This window comes from Poecilia reticulata, linkage group LG14 (genome assembly GCF_000633615.1).
Source record: "Poecilia reticulata strain Guanapo linkage group LG14, Guppy_female_1.0+MT, whole genome shotgun sequence".
In the NCBI taxonomy this organism is placed as follows: domain Eukaryota; kingdom Metazoa; phylum Chordata; class Actinopteri; order Cyprinodontiformes; family Poeciliidae; genus Poecilia; species Poecilia reticulata.
The window spans coordinates 10,700,029-10,717,739 of record NC_024344.1 but is presented as its reverse complement, the minus strand read 5'-3'; the positions used below and the strand labels follow the sequence as shown (position 1 = coordinate 10,717,739).

Here is a 17,711-nt window from a genome sequence, read left to right as displayed (position 1 = left end):
CTCATTTATCTCTTCTTTGAGCAAATATCCAAAAACAAAGATGACAGAAACTTTGTTGTGGATTTCTGTCTTTCTTAAAAATGTAAACAAAACATTTTGTCCCAAACACACGTAGCCAACGCTCCTCTTGTGACTGAAGGAAGATGCTAAAAGACGATGCTGCTGGAAGCCGCGTGTGTAACGAAGGGCAAATATTGTGCTTTTAAATCAATTTATTTGTTTTAAATTACCACTAAGGACCTGCTTCATGGTTTATCTGCTTTTGTTTCTCTGGAAGACCCCTTCACATTCATCTCCTCATGATCTTATGAAAAGTATGTTCTCGTCTTTTGCAGCTTGCAAAATGAATTGGTAACTGTTTTTTCTTTTCTTTTCTTTTGTGGTGTCTGACAAATAACATTAATACAAATACATTATTCCTCTGAGAAAAGCTCAGAGCTAGCCTCTGAGGGACTTATGAGGACTTTCATGTGAAGTTTGAAGTGTTGTTCTCATTCCTCCTCTGTTCTCACTGAGTGTGTATTAACCTTTACTCTGTGTTGTAACAAGATCAAGATTCATTCTGGCCAGGACTTTTCAAGCTTCAACAGAAAATAAAGTGGATTAAATCTGATCAAATAATTTATTTTAACTCATTGCATGACTTGTACCGTTTATCCAAGTGAGGTAAATTCACATCTTATTTATGAAGAATAATTTTAAGAATGGGTCCATGAATTAAAGTGACGCAGTGCTGCCCCTCCCCCTCATGTTGCTGCACACAGCTGTTCGGCCTGCAGAAAGGAGCCTGCTACGTTAAAAAAAAAACAAAAGAAAAACGCTACATGACCAGAAACGTCTCTGGAAAGCAACCATCAGCTTGCTATAAATGTGAATCTACAAATAAGCAGGTTTATTTGCAAGTTACTACAAACTTTTGTGCCGACATATATTTTCTTCGAATCCAAAAACTAAAAAATGATTTTTATAACTACAATGATCGATGTTATTTAACCATTACAATGGAAAACTCTTCACATTTTTGCTTAAAATCTTAAACTTCCTCGTATCGTGTTACTTTTACTCAAGATCGTCATATCAGCCATGCATGAGTATTTTCTAAATTTATCTAACAATGTTAGTAAAATGCAGCGTTACCCCATTTGATGTGTGGTTATGTATCTCGTGTTTCTTCCAGTGCGTCAACTTACTTTTATGTTCTATTCTTTTCAGCAAATCGGATTTAGCCGTGACCTTTGACACCAATCATCTTGTTGCTTTCAGAAGCTAAGTCCGACTTCCCTCTCTCTCTCTCTCTCTCTCTCTTTCTCTGTTGCTGCTTTCGTTTCTGTTTTACCTTCACCGGCTGCAGACGTAACGTCCAGATAAATTCATTCAACTCCTCTCAAAACTCGTAAAAAAAACAAAACAACAAACAAACAAACTCCAATCTCAGAAACGATATGAAATCAGTGAGTAGCTGTTTAAACTTGTGTTTTAATTATTCTCTGCTTCATGAAAAGTAAACAGAGCCACAGGGTGAACAGATGAAAACTAAAGATTCACTTAAATTACATAAACAGTACATCTTAGGTTCTGGAGATCTATAGCCACCTGTAATTAGATGCTTTTATTTCATTTTTTTTAAAACTCCAAACCTGCTAGATTTTTCCCCCCCCCAACTAATCTAAGAACGACAAACATCCTCCACAATCACTCCATCATATCTCAAAGTCAGCTAAACAAATGTCTTAGTATAATCTGCTTTGGGGGTATTTGTCAAGCATCTGTATAGACTTTACATGTAACTAGGTTTAACCTGCTGCACTTCCAACTTAGGTCAAGAAAGTGCATGTGATGCCCAAATCCTTCACTTTTTCCTCCTAGTTTTATTCATTTTTATTGTTTTATTTCCATAGACAACTCATACAGGAACATTTAAATACCTTGTGAGGAAGCACAACCCATTCATTTCCACTCAACCATCATTTTCAGGACCGTTTCCTTTTAAATTTACTTTTTCTTAAAAAAAAAAAAGAAAAGTATTTTATTTTTTTTAAACAATCTGAACTTCAAACGTGGCACCCGATGACTTTTCATCACACCAAATGAAAAGCCAGATGTTGTGATGGTCCTGGAAATGTTCATTTGCCAAAAAATAAAAATAAAAATCTGCTTTAAATTATATAAAAAATATTATAATAATATAAAACCAGTAAGTGCAACCAAATGTAAAAGGATAAAGCAACAACAAAACAAAGGTAGGCACAAAGTCAAGAGTAAGCTTTCACATTATGCCAGTATGACCAGTTAGACCAGTTCCATTAAGGAAGAGAGAATCCATTCATTAAGGCATACCCGATGACCATATTCAAGTTGTTAAATAATTCAATCCCAGAATAATATTATCACTTATAATTACATTATGTCTCAGCAATTATCACTTCATTTTACATCATAGCAATTTGTTGTCTAGAAAAGTAAAGCAAAGTTTATAACTCACGTTTTCTCCACCATAGTTCACATTTCTTATTTTTTTCCTTTTTTTTTTTTTTTTTTACACCTTCAATCCAGTTTGAACAGCTACAAGAAAGTCCACATTTGCATTATTAATACGTTACATTTTTTTAATACATACACACATACAGCAGGGGAGGCTTGGAAGTCGCTTGGCACGTTGTCATGCTCGACCAGAGTCTCCTACAATCTAAATAAATATACAAGACACAGTAAAACAGGTCTTTCCCCTCGTACGCCACTCCCTTTAAATAACGGAGCCTCCGATTAGCGCCAATCGTCCTGCAAAAAGGAGAGCATGCTCAGTGCACCGACGTTTAGCTTCCTAACTCACTCCTCGTATGCTGGTACCAGTTATTCACAGTGACTCTAAAAGAAAATTACAGGAAGTTTGTACAAGAAATAAAAAAAAGAAACAGCAGTCTTGAGTGATGTTTTGCATCGCTTTTTTTTTATGTGTGTGTGTGTGTGTGTGTGTTTGTGAGAGTTCAGTTTATCAGTTTGTGGGTCGGTTGTTTGTTGGCAGTCCAACTCTGAACACACCGACTCCATCAGCAGTGGAGATGCATTAATGAGGGAAGGTGAGCATCAGGGCTGGAGTTCAGATCTTATGCACCTTCTTATGTTGACCAAGATATAATCTTATAATTTTAGGCTAGGCTGAATGGAGTTCGGTGTGTGGCATGTCCAGTGTTACACTAACAGAAGCAAAGGTGCAGGAATGACACGTAAGCACACAAGCGTACATTTAGGTTAGAGATGCACCGACTGGATAACTATGGTCAACTTCCAGTTTCTCTTTAAAAACTATCGTATGAGAATATATACGAAAAAGGACTCCTCAAAATAGCTACCTTTAGATTTCCTGCTGTGAGTGGAGAATGCCGGTCAGTTGGGCATTTCGTACCTTTAGGATATTGGTTGCTTTAAAGTCGACTGTTTTGTGAACAAAATGGCTCCTGAACAACAGAAGGGTATTTATTACCGCTTTGACAACCAATGACTTAAAGTCAAATTTTAAAGTCAAACTATATCAACCAGAAGGAATTAGGGAACAGAATTAAACCACACTAATCTTCACTATTGTAGAAAATACAAAGCAACAAAAACCCGCCAACCAAAATGGAGGAAATGTTTGAGTGAAGGTACGTAGTGGGGGGTCAAACTCAGAAACGTTAGCGTGACAAAACGTTGAGAAAATTATGGTTTTGCGTCGTCAAACTTTTCTGCTTTGAGTCGTCATTAATAATCAAAAGTAGAAAAAAGATCCCAGTGCGTGTGTGTGTGTGTGTGAGAGAGAAGCCATTTAACATTAACAATCATAAATTAACAATTAGCATTTAGAAGCAGCGTTCAGCTTCAATGCACCACAAATCTGGAACAAACGTCCAGAAAACTGCGAAGCAGCTGGAACCCTGAGCTCCTTTAAATCAAGGCTAAAACCCTGCATGTTTAGAGTTGCTTTTGAACCACAATAAATTGAACATTGACCAACCAATGTATATTGATATTTTTAATCATTTTAAAATGTAACATCTATCTGGTTTCTCATTTGTTGAATTTTAATTGCGTTTTTACGATGTAAAGCACTTTGAGCTGCCTTGTTGCTGAAATATACAAATAAACTTGATTGATTAGTTGATTAGCTGGGTTAGCATGGCTAGCATTACTRAAATCAGTCTCTTCTGGGAGCTGTCCTCCTGTCTGCCACTKTGAAACAGCCGAAAATTAGTGTTGATGTTTAAAAATGTCTTTAATTTTATGACGATGAACATAAATGCGAACAGCAGCCTCTATGCATTCCCTATAGCGGTGATTCTCAAACGTTTTAGAATAAAAACAGCAATTACTGTTACAGATAGTAGACATTACTAAGTTTTTCCACACAAAATGACGTTTTAAAATAGTGCAGCAGCAATTGTACTTTTCAGTTTGATGTGTTGTCATAAAAAAACAACAAAGAAACATTTTCTTTCTCATCCAGAGCACAGACGTTGAAAAATCAGTTTGAAGCCAGACAGATTAACAAACAGGCCGTTAAATTAGAATTACAAGTCAGAAACTGAGGTGTCTCAACAGCTCCGGCCTCTGAAAACAAAATGGTCGCCTTAATTGCATATAAAATCCACCAGCAGCTGCAATAAAAATGACTTTATTTGCGCCTCTGATGACATGGATTTTCTTAAAACTGCATCACAACCTCCTCAAGTGAACACGTAGCGGCAAATTATATACGAACATGTTGTTGTTTATACTGCGTTGCCACAAGCAGTAACCGTGGTTACMACAAGCAAATCAAGCTGCTTTTTCAGCTTGAAACTTGTGGTTGTCTTTGATTACATTCCCAGCTCCGASTTCTGACTTAAGAGGTGAAATAAACGCGGCATCAGCAGGTTTTAGTTTGAGAACCACAGCGCCGGGGAGAGCAGACACCAATTTGAAATCAGAAATTTCCGCTGGCAACATTTCCAAATCCAGCATGTTCCCTGACAGACAGGCTGAAAGCTCAAATTAATAAAACAAACAATAAAACTTCCGACTGATGTCGAGCTTTAGTCAGTTTAACATTTTATCAGCTTGAAACAACATTCCTCTTGTGAGTCGACCTTTCATAGCAAACGGCTCATTTTTGCGCCCAAAAAAGTCGAGTTTGAAAACAACCATRGTGGAGTGAAATGCAAGCACCAGATGTCACGTTTCCATTTTAAACAGCTTCCTGTACCTCTGCGGTTCCTCCGCCTACTTTCAAACGCCTMGTTGACACTGACARTAGYTAACTTTGATTATCATTCGGTCAGTGACAACTTCCACACTGAAGAGTKATGCTAGTGAGATCTGTTAGCCCTTAGCTGCATTCGTTGATTGGAAAAATGTTGCATTTCTGAGGTTTTAACAGGCTGGTCACCAGTCAAGTTTGGTAAATATCAAACTCATTTGATTGTGATCACAGTTTGGTGAATCGTTTTTTTTTTGGTGCATCTCTAATTAAGGACATTTCAATGCACTTCTGCCACTCTCCAGCTAAAGCAAACAATTACCCGAATAGTTACATCAGAAAACAAAACAAAAACAATGAAACACAAACAAAAATGTCTTTAAATACAGTTTTCTGCATTATTTCACCATCAGTCCAGGTTGCTCGTTCTCACACCTAAAGCTATTTTGCGGGCTGAAAAATAAGAGCTGCAGTTCAGGCCAGCAGGAGGCGATCTTCTACAGTTATGGCTGCTACAATAGTGAGGTTAGAAGATAAAACAGCTACAGGCAGTCATGGAAGGAAGCTGAAGCAGTTCGTTCCTGCCAGAGTCTGAGTTTTATGCTGCTTTTTTTTTTTTTCAATTCCCAAAAAAAAAAGAAAAACACCCCAGAAGAAACAAGCAGCTTGAATCTCTGTTTTCAGTCCCCTTATTTTCCAGCTTTGTTTCCTAAAAGCAGAATTGCCTAAATACAGTACGACTAAGAAGTGAAGATGGAGGATAATGTCCTTACGTAACAGACCTCCCTCAGTGAGCATCGTTACATGTTTCTAAGTAGAAGGCCGCCTGCAGTAATTCAAATATTCATGTGTGTTTTAATTTCAGGCCAACCTTCCTGTCAGTGCCAGGCAGAAAACACACTCAGACCCTGCGACTACATGTAGCTTCACTACTGTTCACATATATTACCGCTGATACTGCTTACTATGTTTTATACACTTTTGGTCATTTTGTCCATTAGACACCACAAAGCATGCTATGCAGTGTCTGTCTGTCTGTCTTAATTGAAACCTCTCCTGTAAGTGCTACTTAGCAGAGCTTGTCAAGTATTTGAAGCAAGAAAAACAATCATACACACACGCATACACACACACCCACACACCAAGAGAAGCACTCTACAGCAGCCTGTGAAGGTCAGTCTATACTTTTTTTTTTTTTTTGTCTCTTTTGCATACTTCCTCCCCAGCAGGCAGGACCACACTTGCCTGTGTGTTTACTTTTGCAGCTATCTATACACGATCAAAGAACGTTGTTGGGCATGGAGGCGCTCAGCGGGATTTGCATCATGGGGACCTAACAGGGCTTGTTGACGTTGCACAGCAGCTCAGTGACTTTGATGAGGCGGGCCACTGTGCTCTGCGACTCCTCCTGCAGCCGCTGGTTGTTCTGCCTGAGGCTCTGCACCTCGGCCTGCAGCACCGCCTTGTCCTCTTTCTCCTGAAAAACATCGGCACACAACAGAGAACAGAAGCTGTCGCTCAGATTGCTGTGGCAGGAACGAGAGGTGGGTGGCGACAGGTACAGTGATGGCTCGGAGGAAGCTCGCGGGCGTGTGCAAACAAGAGACGCGACAGTCAAGAGCAGAGACGCACAGCAGCAGCAGCGAGGAGGAATAAACTCGCAATCCCAAAGCGCCAATCAGCCGATCCGATCAGTTCTCTGACGGGAGAGATTTTGTTTTGATTCGAGATACCAGACGAAAACAACCAAGCTTTTGCTGACTTTTACTGTTGCATATTGTTTATTAAATCAGTTCTTTGTGGGCTGACGGTCAGATGAGCAAGCACCTTATCAGTCACAATGTGCACAGGGCTGCAACTAATGATTATTTTCATGATCGGACATTCTCATTGTTATTTTGCATTCACCAAACATCAAGACTGATTAGTAGCGGACGAGCAAAATCAAACATTTCCGGAGTCCCAGGTGATGTTTGGATTGATTCTGTTGTTGCAAAACAGGGAAAAGCAGCAAATAATCACATTAAGTTAATCATACAAACCTTGTGTGCCCACTGTGTAAAAGGTAAATAGAAACAGAACATCAGTTTAATATGTTATATAAATACGTAATGCTCTAAAATGTCAAAATTGAGACGTAAGATCATTTCAATTCATTTTTAACTTGATGCCAAACCTTTGAAATTAACAGGAAAAAAAAAAATCACATCCATTGAACTTCTTCACACATTACAGCCATAAATAACAGTTTATGTCCTTGTGGATTTTACGCAGTGTATAAAGAGAACAGGATTTCAAATGTTTATAAATAAAAGATCAGAAAAGTATGGTATGCATTTGTGAAAAGAAAGAAAAGAAGAAAGAAATCCCACATCATAATGCTGCTATTCCAACTGTAAAACATTTGAGCTGCATTTAGTCGTGTCTACAGTCTTCTACTCTTTAAGTCAAATAAATTTAGCCAGTTTTAGATTTTGAACCTAAATGTGTGAGCTTTGTGAAAGAGAAACTTACAGTAGTAAGTTGTGTTAACTTTTATTCTAAGAGTTGAATAAACTAGAGTTTCCGAGTTCGCACTTAAAAAAACTGAAAAACTATTTCCCAGAATGCTTAGTGGCATGTTTTTGTTTTTTCATCCTGAGATGAAAGTGTGTTACATTGATCTGACTGCTGTGTTGTTAAGGAACATGTTTATTTTAATGTCCTGTTCACAGTAAATGAACTGAATTCTGATGTTTTATAAAATTCATGAAAAGATCAGAAATTTTGTTGATGCAATTTGAAACAAGAATTTAAATTACTCTAACGTAGAATAAGTAGTTATTTTAACTTTATATTGTGAGTGAAAATAATAGACAAATGTGTGCTGTTTTTTTCTTGCACATTGTGAAATAATTATTTGATTTAAATGGCAGCTTTAAGATAAAAGTCACAATTCAAGATTAACTTAAAAAAAAAACGTTTAGACAACTCATCTCTTGTTAAATCAAATTCATGAACTTTAATTTCTGAGTTAAAACCAATTAAATTGAATTTGCAAGGCAGCAGATGGACTTTCATTTTCAAGTTAAACCAAATTCAAATGTTTTACAGTGCAGTGCACTCGTCTGGTTTTCCCTGAAAGGGAGACGGAAAACCAGACCTCTAACTGGTTTCTTCCAAAAAGGCCATAATAATGAAGCGCACAGCAGATCAAGTGAACAGAGTCAACCTACTACTGAGATCACACTATTTACGTTAAAAGTATTTCAGTAAAGATGATTTGTTTGTGTGAAATGCAATGGAAAAACTATTTTTTTTTCAATAGAATCACATGATTTTTAATTCCTTCCTAATCTCTACTTGTGCTCGTTCAATAAAGAGTCCTCCTGATGCTACGTCACTGAGCATGTTGGCCTTAAAATAAAACTTCATGCAGGACATGTCCTACGAGAAAAGTCCATCTTAAACTGGTGATACTTTTGCCAATGCAGCTGAGAATCCGATCCTTTAAAAAAAATCACGTCACGCCGCGGCTAATTACTCCTACAAGCTTTTACCAGATTGGCCAAGTCTTTTATCAGTGTCACGAAAATATGCAGTTGGCATCAGGTTTAAAATGAACTCACACAACTATATACTGTATCACAGTAAAAAAGAAAACGTAATTGTTCATATTTCATTTGCAGGAAGCCAAATATTACTGTAATTTTTTTTTAAAGTGAACTAAATCAGCAGTTCTCCAGGTTTTTTGAATCTCATTATAATTATTCTTTAGGCTTTTGCTGCTTTTTTCACACATTTTTTTTTAAAATTAGTCCTTTCACCTGCCCAAAACAACAGGCTGTGCAACGTGTCCCTACAAATGAGGCAAATAGACAAACGGAGGACAAGAAAGGAAGCGTCAGACATAAAAACAATTTTCAGCAGGAAGAAAATGCAGCAAAGACCCGACAAGTTTATAATTTACTGAAGACTTCAGCTGATAGCTCTTGCTTTGGTTTTAGTATTAGTCAGATTATGCCAGCTTTGTTAGTTTCCAAAGATTTAGCTTAAAAAATTGTGTAGCTTGTAGCAAAGTTTGTGTAATGTTTCTGCCTTAATGAGGTCAGACTTATGTGTCTGAATTATACCTAATTACACCTAACTTTGGGGATTTAAATAGTCAATACCTAAATTAATATGTAAGGTAAAATAAATTCAGAAGAGCAAAAGTTGAACAGAAAATATTCTCAAGGGTTGTGACGCCGTCTCATATCTAGCCATGTTGCGTTGAAGATTGTATTTCTCAAAGATTTAGGTAAGAGGAAATGAAGGGGATTTTTTAGGACATCAAGTCCTGATATGTATTTGAAATAATCGTATAATTTCCAATAGTGTATAATTGGAATAAAGGCTGTAAAAGTCACAAAGTTCTGCTGGGTCAGGACAGGGTATGTTACTTTTGCTGGATCGATGTTGGAATGAAAATGTAATGCTCTAAGAGTGTCCCTGGAGGTGAGATAAGTATTAGGTGAAAAATAAAACAGAAAGTAGGTCATGCTGTCAGGTTTACGTTCTCTTTCGAGCATCCAGCATCCTGAGGTAAGTAAATCTTCATCAGCAAAAACAGTGTGTTTGCATAGTTTTGTTAAATAATGGCATTATTGGGTTATTGCTGCTTTGTTTGAACTGTGATTGTTCAGATTAAATCAGATGAAATCTGAGAGTCGAATTTGTCGCCATGTACAAAACATTGAGGTAGCCTGGCCATGAGATTATTTATGCTGTGATGTTTCAAAATGCTTTGGGAGGTGATATTGGAGATATTTACCTGAACTGAATTTTACTGGTGATTGTTGGGGGAAAATTTGAAAAAAGACGTACTGCTCAAACATAATGAAAAAGGAATAATGGTCCATGAAAACATAATGAAATAACAGATGGCTCAGCACTTTTGTCACGTATTTTTTCCAAGAATTAAAACTTTTTCTTCATTTTAAATTGTAAAAAGTTGTTAACTGTTTATATCCAGTTTCTAAAATTACTTTTTACACAGCGTGCTCGTTCTCTCTTTCGGAAACAAGGTTGTAAATGAATCAATGATAGTCAAAATTATACATTAAACTTCTTTTAATGGTGTACGTGTTTGAGGAGCTTTTTCTGTCATTAGCATTGAGAGGTAAAGAGTCGGTTGATTTTTCAGAAAAATAGCCATTATTTCAGTAAATAGTGAAAATAGTCATAGTTGCAGTCCTCATCAAAGACTTCAAAATAGAATTGAATTGGGAGAAATACCATGCATCATACAGACAAAGACATACACAGAGACAGTATTGGCAAAAATACATTTTCAACACAAGGGCCACTTATGTTTGGATGACCAAGCAGCTCCATCTGCTGAGTAAGGCCATGTTGTTGTTTTTTTTTTTGTTGTTGTTGTTTTTTAATTTTTAATTTTTTTTAGTTTGAAAAGTGGACTTTGTGTTGAAATTGAGTTTTCTTTAAGGCAGCTGGATCTTATGTCCAAAAGAAGCCTTTGAGTTCATCTCATACAGTTTTCTGAGGCATCAACAAGAAAGATCAACAGAGCAGCACAGACTCATGTTTGGTGGAAATGTGCAGGAAAGAAAGTACTGAAAAAAAACAGCAGGACTTCTCATAAATACATGTAAAGTAGCAGAATACGGGGAAAATTACAAAAATCAGGAACGTTTCTGTACACAAAATAATAAATAAATAAACGTCTTTTTAAAGTGTTTTTTTGTTCTTTTTATAATTTAATACATCTCTACAGCGAGTCAGCAGGGGACCTGAAGTGGCTCGTCGACGGCAGGATTTCTAACGGCTGCATCAGCAAACAGAAATCTTCTCGCTCAAGCGACAGAAGCTGAGCAAAGGAAACGCGTTTCTCCTCCCTGCTGACTCTTTTAGTGGAGCTACAAAATACTGTCACAGAGAATAACATTCATAGAAGTCAAAGCACCTTTTGCAGGTCGTCTTGCAGCTTCTTCAGCATGGCCTCCAGCTGCGACACCTTCTCCTCCAGGTGGCCCGGAGAGTCGCTGCAGCAAAAACAGGCGAAGAGCAAACAGCTGAAGGGATTTAGCTTCCCAGCCCACGAAACCCATTAATGAAGGAAGAGAAACTTCCTGTCAGCCGCTACAAGAAACAAAGGCAAGGAGACTTCTTAATTTGTTTGATTGGTGCTGCGGTCTGTGCGAAGCTGAGGACTTAGCTCCTTTTACCTCTAATGAAAACAGGAACATTTCGGAGGTCAATTTTCATTAATCACCGACGTCTGACCAGGAAAGCCAGTGTGAGTGAGTGATTGCTCTCGTCCTGAGCTGCGTTTCTGCAAGACTGCAGTCATAAATAATGACTGCGCCCTTCGGAGGAGCAGAATAACAGCACGGTTGTGTTGCTGGGGGACTCAGGTTCACCACGTTTAAAGCTGGCGTACGTAACTTTTACATAAAGTTCATAATCATGCAGACGTGATGCCTGTTCTTCTTCAAGAGGAGAATTTTGTTGGAAAAGTCTGATTCAATCTGCTGTCCTCTGCAGCACAAACAGGAACAAACTGTCCTGTAGATGTAGACACACGAGTCTTAAAGCTAAAAGTAAATTAAGAGGTCTTAGGCTGTTGAGAAAATACAGACATGCTGAAGTCCTTCACTCTGTGTGTGTTTTGTCGTGACCCACCTGTCCTTTGAGTCTTTGAGTTTGCCGTCTGTCTGATCAGCTCCACCTTGAGAGGAATCCCCGGCTTTGCGGTCTGAGAAAAACAACATTAAGGACATTATCATCTCATTGACAACGTGGAAAAGGCAAGGCAGGGGAGTTTTATTTACATGGCACATTTTCAGTAACAAGGCATTTCAAAGTGCTTTGACATGAGTTAGAGGAAATGCAAACAAACAAAATAACAAAAGAAAAGCAAAAGAAAATCAAAAAGTACTCCACAATGTGTTGATCTGAGGTAACGAGTAGTTTCTCTAGATATCTAAGTTTGTTCTAATTGTTACACGTTAATTTATAATCACACAGGATTTTATGTAAAAGATCCAAAATGTGTGCATCACATTTTTAAAAAACAAAAAAATCAGAAAATGTGATGTGGATTTGTATTCAGCCCCTTGTTCCGAAACCCCCAAGTAAAATCTTGTACGACCTACTTTCGTCACAAGTGACCTTACTGCTAAATAAAATCCAGTCTGTGTGTAATTTAATTTTTGAATAAATGGAAATGTTCTGTGAAGGACTGTGGGGTTTGCTGGAGAACATGGCTGAACAAACTGCGTCAAGATGAAACTCAGCAAACAGGTCAAGGAGGAAAACACGGAGAACATCAATGCAGGATTAGGTTATGAAAAAATACTCCTAGCTTTTAACATCTCACAGAGCTCTGATCAATCCTTTATCTGAAAATGGGACGAGTATGAAAATCCATGAAGACGTATGTGCCTATACCTAAAGTGAAAGGCTGGACATAGACAGGATTCACCAGAAAAGAAGCAAAGAAACTCGGAAGGAGCTGCAAAAACTCACAGCCCAGGTCGGAAAAATCGATCAACAACTATTAGGCAAGCACTTTATAAATTTGGCCTTTATTAAAGAGTAGCAGTAAAAACGCCATCACTGAAACTGCACTGCAGCATAAGCTGCTCTGTTTGCACTTTGCTAACATTAATGCAGCGAACGCAGCAAACATATGGAGGAATTATGTTTGATTAGATGAGACCAAGTCTGAAGTCAATGGACAACCTGCAGAGCAGAAAACTGAACGTCACCCTGAAAACGTTATCATGTTTTGGACGCTTTTCAATCTGACTGAGCTGAAGGTTTTTGACAAAGAGCAATGAGAAGAAACAAACAAACAAAAGAAAACTTTTGGTGTTTTGAGTTGGTAAACATTCCCCCAAAAGTCTTGTGGTAATTGTCAATTTTACTGAAAGGGGCTGAATACACATGAACACCACATTTTTAAACCTTATACTAATATGCAGGGTGTTATAAGTCTGGCGGGCCACCAGGCTTTATTTGCTGCCCCACCAGGCGTAGCGTTGCTTATTTATTTAAGTTTTTTTTTTAAATGTTAGCATTTTTTTAAGACTTTCTAGTTGGTGTTCAGATATTAATTTTCTAATAACACATAATTATTAAGTGATATTTTCAAATTTCATGTCAACTTTAAAAAAATTTTAACTCAAAAAACACGGAGGGTCGCTGCATAAATGACTGCTCAAGCACCCAAAGCACCGGCCTTAACAAGTTTTCTGGGGGAAACCTTGAATATGGTTAGCAAAAATTTGAAAACAATTTTCCTTTCACCTTCCACTTAAGTGATACTTTATGATAGCCTCATCCATGTTCACATCATACAATGTTTAAATATGAAGAAATATGAAAAGCCTTACAAGGCGTAAATACTTCTTGCATATAGTTGCTTTTGTTTATGTGAAAGCATGCTGCATTCCCAGTTTAGTTCAGTAATAATGGAAGATATTCTGTTTCCCAGAGTTTCTGGATAACTGAAGCAGGATAATCTGAATCTAAATTGTCAGGTTCTCGCTTTGGACTTCTTTTTTTTTGGTTCACATCTTTTCCTAGTTATTAAAAACATTTGATTTCTAATCCAAAAAATGTTCTGATGATTAAAAAAAAAAAGCACCAAAGTGTTTTTGTTTTTTTTATTGCATAGCGTGTACTGTATGCCRACTGACCACAAGAGGGCAGCAATAATAAGTATACAGCACAGGAATGATGCTCTCTGTATTTATGGTGCATTTAACTTCAGGTATGCTCTTTCAAAAAACATAAAATATAAATTATGAACCGTGCATGACCTCACCTTCTTTGGACAAAGCCTCCAGGATGCTGCGGCAGGCTGTCGCCAGGTCAGCAATGGACTGCCACTCCTCATCTGTCGAATCTGTCGTCTCAGAGAGAACTACAAGAAAAACAAAAAGAAAATAAGAGGTGACGCTCTATCATCATGATATATGCAGCATGCTGTGTGGGGGATATATATAGGAYAGAAATGGGACTGCAGATGTCGCATGCATCTGTGTTGCCTCTGGTCTTGCACTGGCAGAAATCGGCCGCTAGGAGGCGGTGTTGCTTTGATGCTGGACTGCAGCTTGAGGCCAGATATCCCAAATCCGGAGCAGGGTGTTTTTGAGGGCATGCCTATAAAAGGCTTGATGTAAATGATTACTGGAAACCAAAACCAAGAAGGCGGAAGAAGGCTTAACTTAATTCAGATTTCTTTCAATTATGTGAGTAAACATTAAAAAACTGTTTTGTGTTTTGCCCTAAAAGCCCTACAGTTGTTTCATTTCAGCTCTCAAGCACATCTTGAATTTTATAATTGAGCTTAAAGTGGTGTTGACGCATCTGAAAGTCCTGCAGGCTTCCTGTTAGCGGGCGTTCTGCGAAACAATGAGAGGAATCCGAGGAGGTGATGAGCAATTGTGCTCTCATGGCTGCTGAACGAGGATCTCAGCAGAGGCAGAGCAGATGGTTCAGGAAGAGGGGATCCTTGATTTGGGTGGGGAGCGGGCCCCGCCTGAAACTCCACCCCTCCCGCCACCCATATGTCCCCCCTTTTACTCCTGGCCGTGGCGGAGYGGGGCAGCAGAGCAGGGGTGATATTAGATTAGCGGCATAGCGGGCAGCGTGCGTGAAAGAGGAGGAACAAAGAGGACGCAGCGAGCACTGCAGGGGGGATAATGAAGAGAGGGATTTAAGGCAGGACGGGACTAAAAAAAGGAATTTAAGGGTCAAATCAGGCAGAGATGATTTGCAAACATGTGTAATCGTTCCATTTTGGCATCATCTGAGCTGCTGTGCCTGCTGCTGTGCTGTGATAAAGCTTCGTTTTGAACTTATAATCGGGTTCATAGTGTTTCTCAGCACATATTACTTTCTAAATTCACTCAAACTGGTCATCCATTTTGCTGAAAACCCCCAAAATATACAGAATAAAGAGAAAGGTTTCCTTATATATTTGTTTTGGTTTTGCTTTTCTTGTCACACTTGAATGCTTCAGACCGTTAAGTAGATTTGATCAAACATAAATAATGTAAGTAAAGAGCAGGAAATTATTTTATTCATTAAGGGAAAATGGCTAACCAAACCAACCTGGTCCAAACTGAAACAGTAAAACTTCCTCGTTTTCAAATCATGAGTTCAGCTGAAAGCTTTGTTAAATTTGACCAGCAGCACAATTACTACCAGACCTAAAGAATGAAGAAAGCATTTAATAGAAATTATCTGACCACATGAAGTAGATTAACAGCAACAAAATAAAAATAATCTCAAGAACAGATGCTTAAAAAAGAGGTTACAGCAGAATGTTTAACACTTTGGGACTCCAGCAAACCCCAATGAGAGTCATAATCCTAAAAAGGAGAAACACTGAAACAGCAGTGAACCTTCAACTGGATCACAGACCAAAAATACTTCAAGACTGGGTCAACTCCTCATCCAGGAGGTCAAAAAACAACCCAAAACAGCATCTAAAGAACTGCAGCTCTCACCTGTGAGGTCACATGATTCAACAATAAGAAGGAGACTGGCCATAAATGGCGCGCATGTTACAGTTCCAAGATGAAAACTGCTGCTGCTCGGCTCGTCTCACATTTGCAAAAAAAAAAACAAAAAAACAAAACAAAACAAAAAAAAAAGCATCTTGATGAGCCCCAAAAGGTTTGGGAAAATATTCTGTGGTTGAATGAGGTTAAAACTGATCACCGTTTTTGGAAAGTGTTTGTTCCTTTACAGAGGCAGTGAAACATCGTGGTGGCGAGAAGGCATAAGGCTGTTTTTGTTTCTTCAGAATCAACTTGCCATCATTAATAGAAACATGAACTCTGCAGAAAAGCTTCACTGACTTATTTTGACCTTTAAACAATTTGCGTTACGCTGATCGGAAGTAATACAATCAAATCCTCCTTTGAATTGCTCAAAAAACGTCAATAAAGGTGTTGGAGTGGCCTAGTCAAAGTCAGAACTTGAGTCCTTAAACTTTAATATGGCGGCACTAAAACAATCCTGCAGGTTTGTTGATTTGAAACATTTATGTTTGACTATAAAAAACAAACAAACACTGCACTGTATTGAACGACCTTCATGAAGTTTTTAGATTATTTCTCAGAAATAAGAAAGCCCTTACTCTTGGTGATGGAGTTATGCAGACTGAGGGCTCGTGAGTTTCTTTCCGCTCGGTCTACACTCGATAGCCGGGAAGATGACAGGGACGAGTCACTCGCTGAAGCTTTGTCCTCGCCAAAGTTAGTGGCCATGAACTAAATCAAGAAGCAGACAGAGGTCAAAGTTTACATCAAACGTGTTGCATATGCGTCAGGGGAAAACGCAGCTCAGGTGTTGTGGTCGACCTGCTCGTCTTCTGGGGGGACTTTGGGCTTAACGGCCAGGATCAGGTCAGGCGTGGCGTCCATCAGCTCCCCGACGTTCTCGTAGATGTGACGTTTCTCCTTCATCGTCACGTTGTCGTACACGTGTCTGTCCATCAGGCAGAAATGTGGCAGGAGAATACACAAAAGCAAATCTTTTGATCCAATCCAGTGGTTAAAACCAAACCTAATCTCCAGGAGAGCTTAGGTTGTCAAGGATCAAAAATAGCATGCGATAAGTCTGGTCAAATCATTTTGGTTGTGCTTTAAAAGGGTGATAAAAATCTAACTCAATATGAGGAGAATCCAAAATGATCTGCGTGAGTGTTTCCTTTTTGCTGAGCTTCCTCCCCAGCAGCTGACAAGTGCGATTAAAGTAATTAAACAGGCTGACACAGATTCTTTGATACTGAAGAGGATGAGAATTAGACCAGAGTGCAGACGACGTAGATAAGTGCTTCAGTGAAAACAAAGGTGCTGCTGCGCTATCATCGCATTTCACAATACGGCTCCGTATTTTAAAATATCTGCAGCTCATCTAAGCAAACTGCAGGTCCTTAGATGCTTAAATTTGATCTGTTTAATTCGTGGAAAGACCAGTTTTCTGTTTGGGATCATCAAGGTTTCCCCCAGAAAAGTTGCTAAGCCTGGTGGTCGGGGCGCTCAGCAGTCGTTCATCCAGCGGCACATCGTGTTTTTGAGTTAAATTTTTTTTTTAAGTTGACAGGAAATTGGAATATATCACTTGATAATCATGTGTTATTAAAAGATTGGAAGATTAATAGCTGAACGCTAACTATAAAGTCTTAGCGTTTAAAAAAAAACTTAAATAAATAAGCAATGCTTAGCCTGGTGGCCCGCCAGCCTAATAATGCACTGGGGAAAACCCAGTGGTCCTCATGTGTCCAAGTTTCAATTATCTAACCTTTGTTCAAGCTGAAGAATTAAAGTTTTTGTTTATAGGAAAAAAATGACTTGATTACGTTTTAAGCTAAGTAATGATTCAGCAAATGATTGTGTAATGTACCTTGAATTTTTTGTATTTCAGAACAGTAAAAAAATATTTCCTGTTTTACGAAACAAACATGAATCTAGATCCAAGTTCAATTAAATCATAATAA

General features: G+C 38.3%; 1 protein-coding gene across 4 annotated transcripts in view; it reads right to left on the bottom strand.

Moving 5' to 3' along the window:
- Nucleotides 1-1,456: 1,456 nt before the first annotated feature.
- The window catches only part of sipa1 (signal-induced proliferation-associated 1), a 52,839-nt gene continuing 36,584 nt past the window's right edge, over nucleotides 1,457-17,711 (bottom strand). For 3 of the 4 annotated variants that reach the window (XM_008427705.2, XM_017308563.1, XM_008427706.2), the window contains 7 exons: nucleotides 16,573-16,699; nucleotides 16,350-16,482; nucleotides 14,025-14,123; nucleotides 11,876-11,948; nucleotides 11,157-11,235; nucleotides 7,255-7,266; nucleotides 1,457-6,689 (listed from right to left, as the gene is read on the bottom strand). In XM_008427705.2, coding sequence (XP_008425927.1) covers nucleotides 6,546-6,689; nucleotides 7,255-7,266; nucleotides 11,157-11,235; nucleotides 11,876-11,948; nucleotides 14,025-14,123; nucleotides 16,350-16,482; nucleotides 16,573-16,699 — 667 coding nt within the window. In that variant the 3' untranslated portion in view covers nucleotides 1,457-6,545. The remainder of the gene's footprint in view (nucleotides 6,690-7,254; nucleotides 7,267-11,156; nucleotides 11,236-11,875; nucleotides 11,949-14,024; nucleotides 14,124-16,349; nucleotides 16,483-16,572; nucleotides 16,700-17,711) is intronic. The other variant, XM_008427709.2, reaches the window with a different exon arrangement.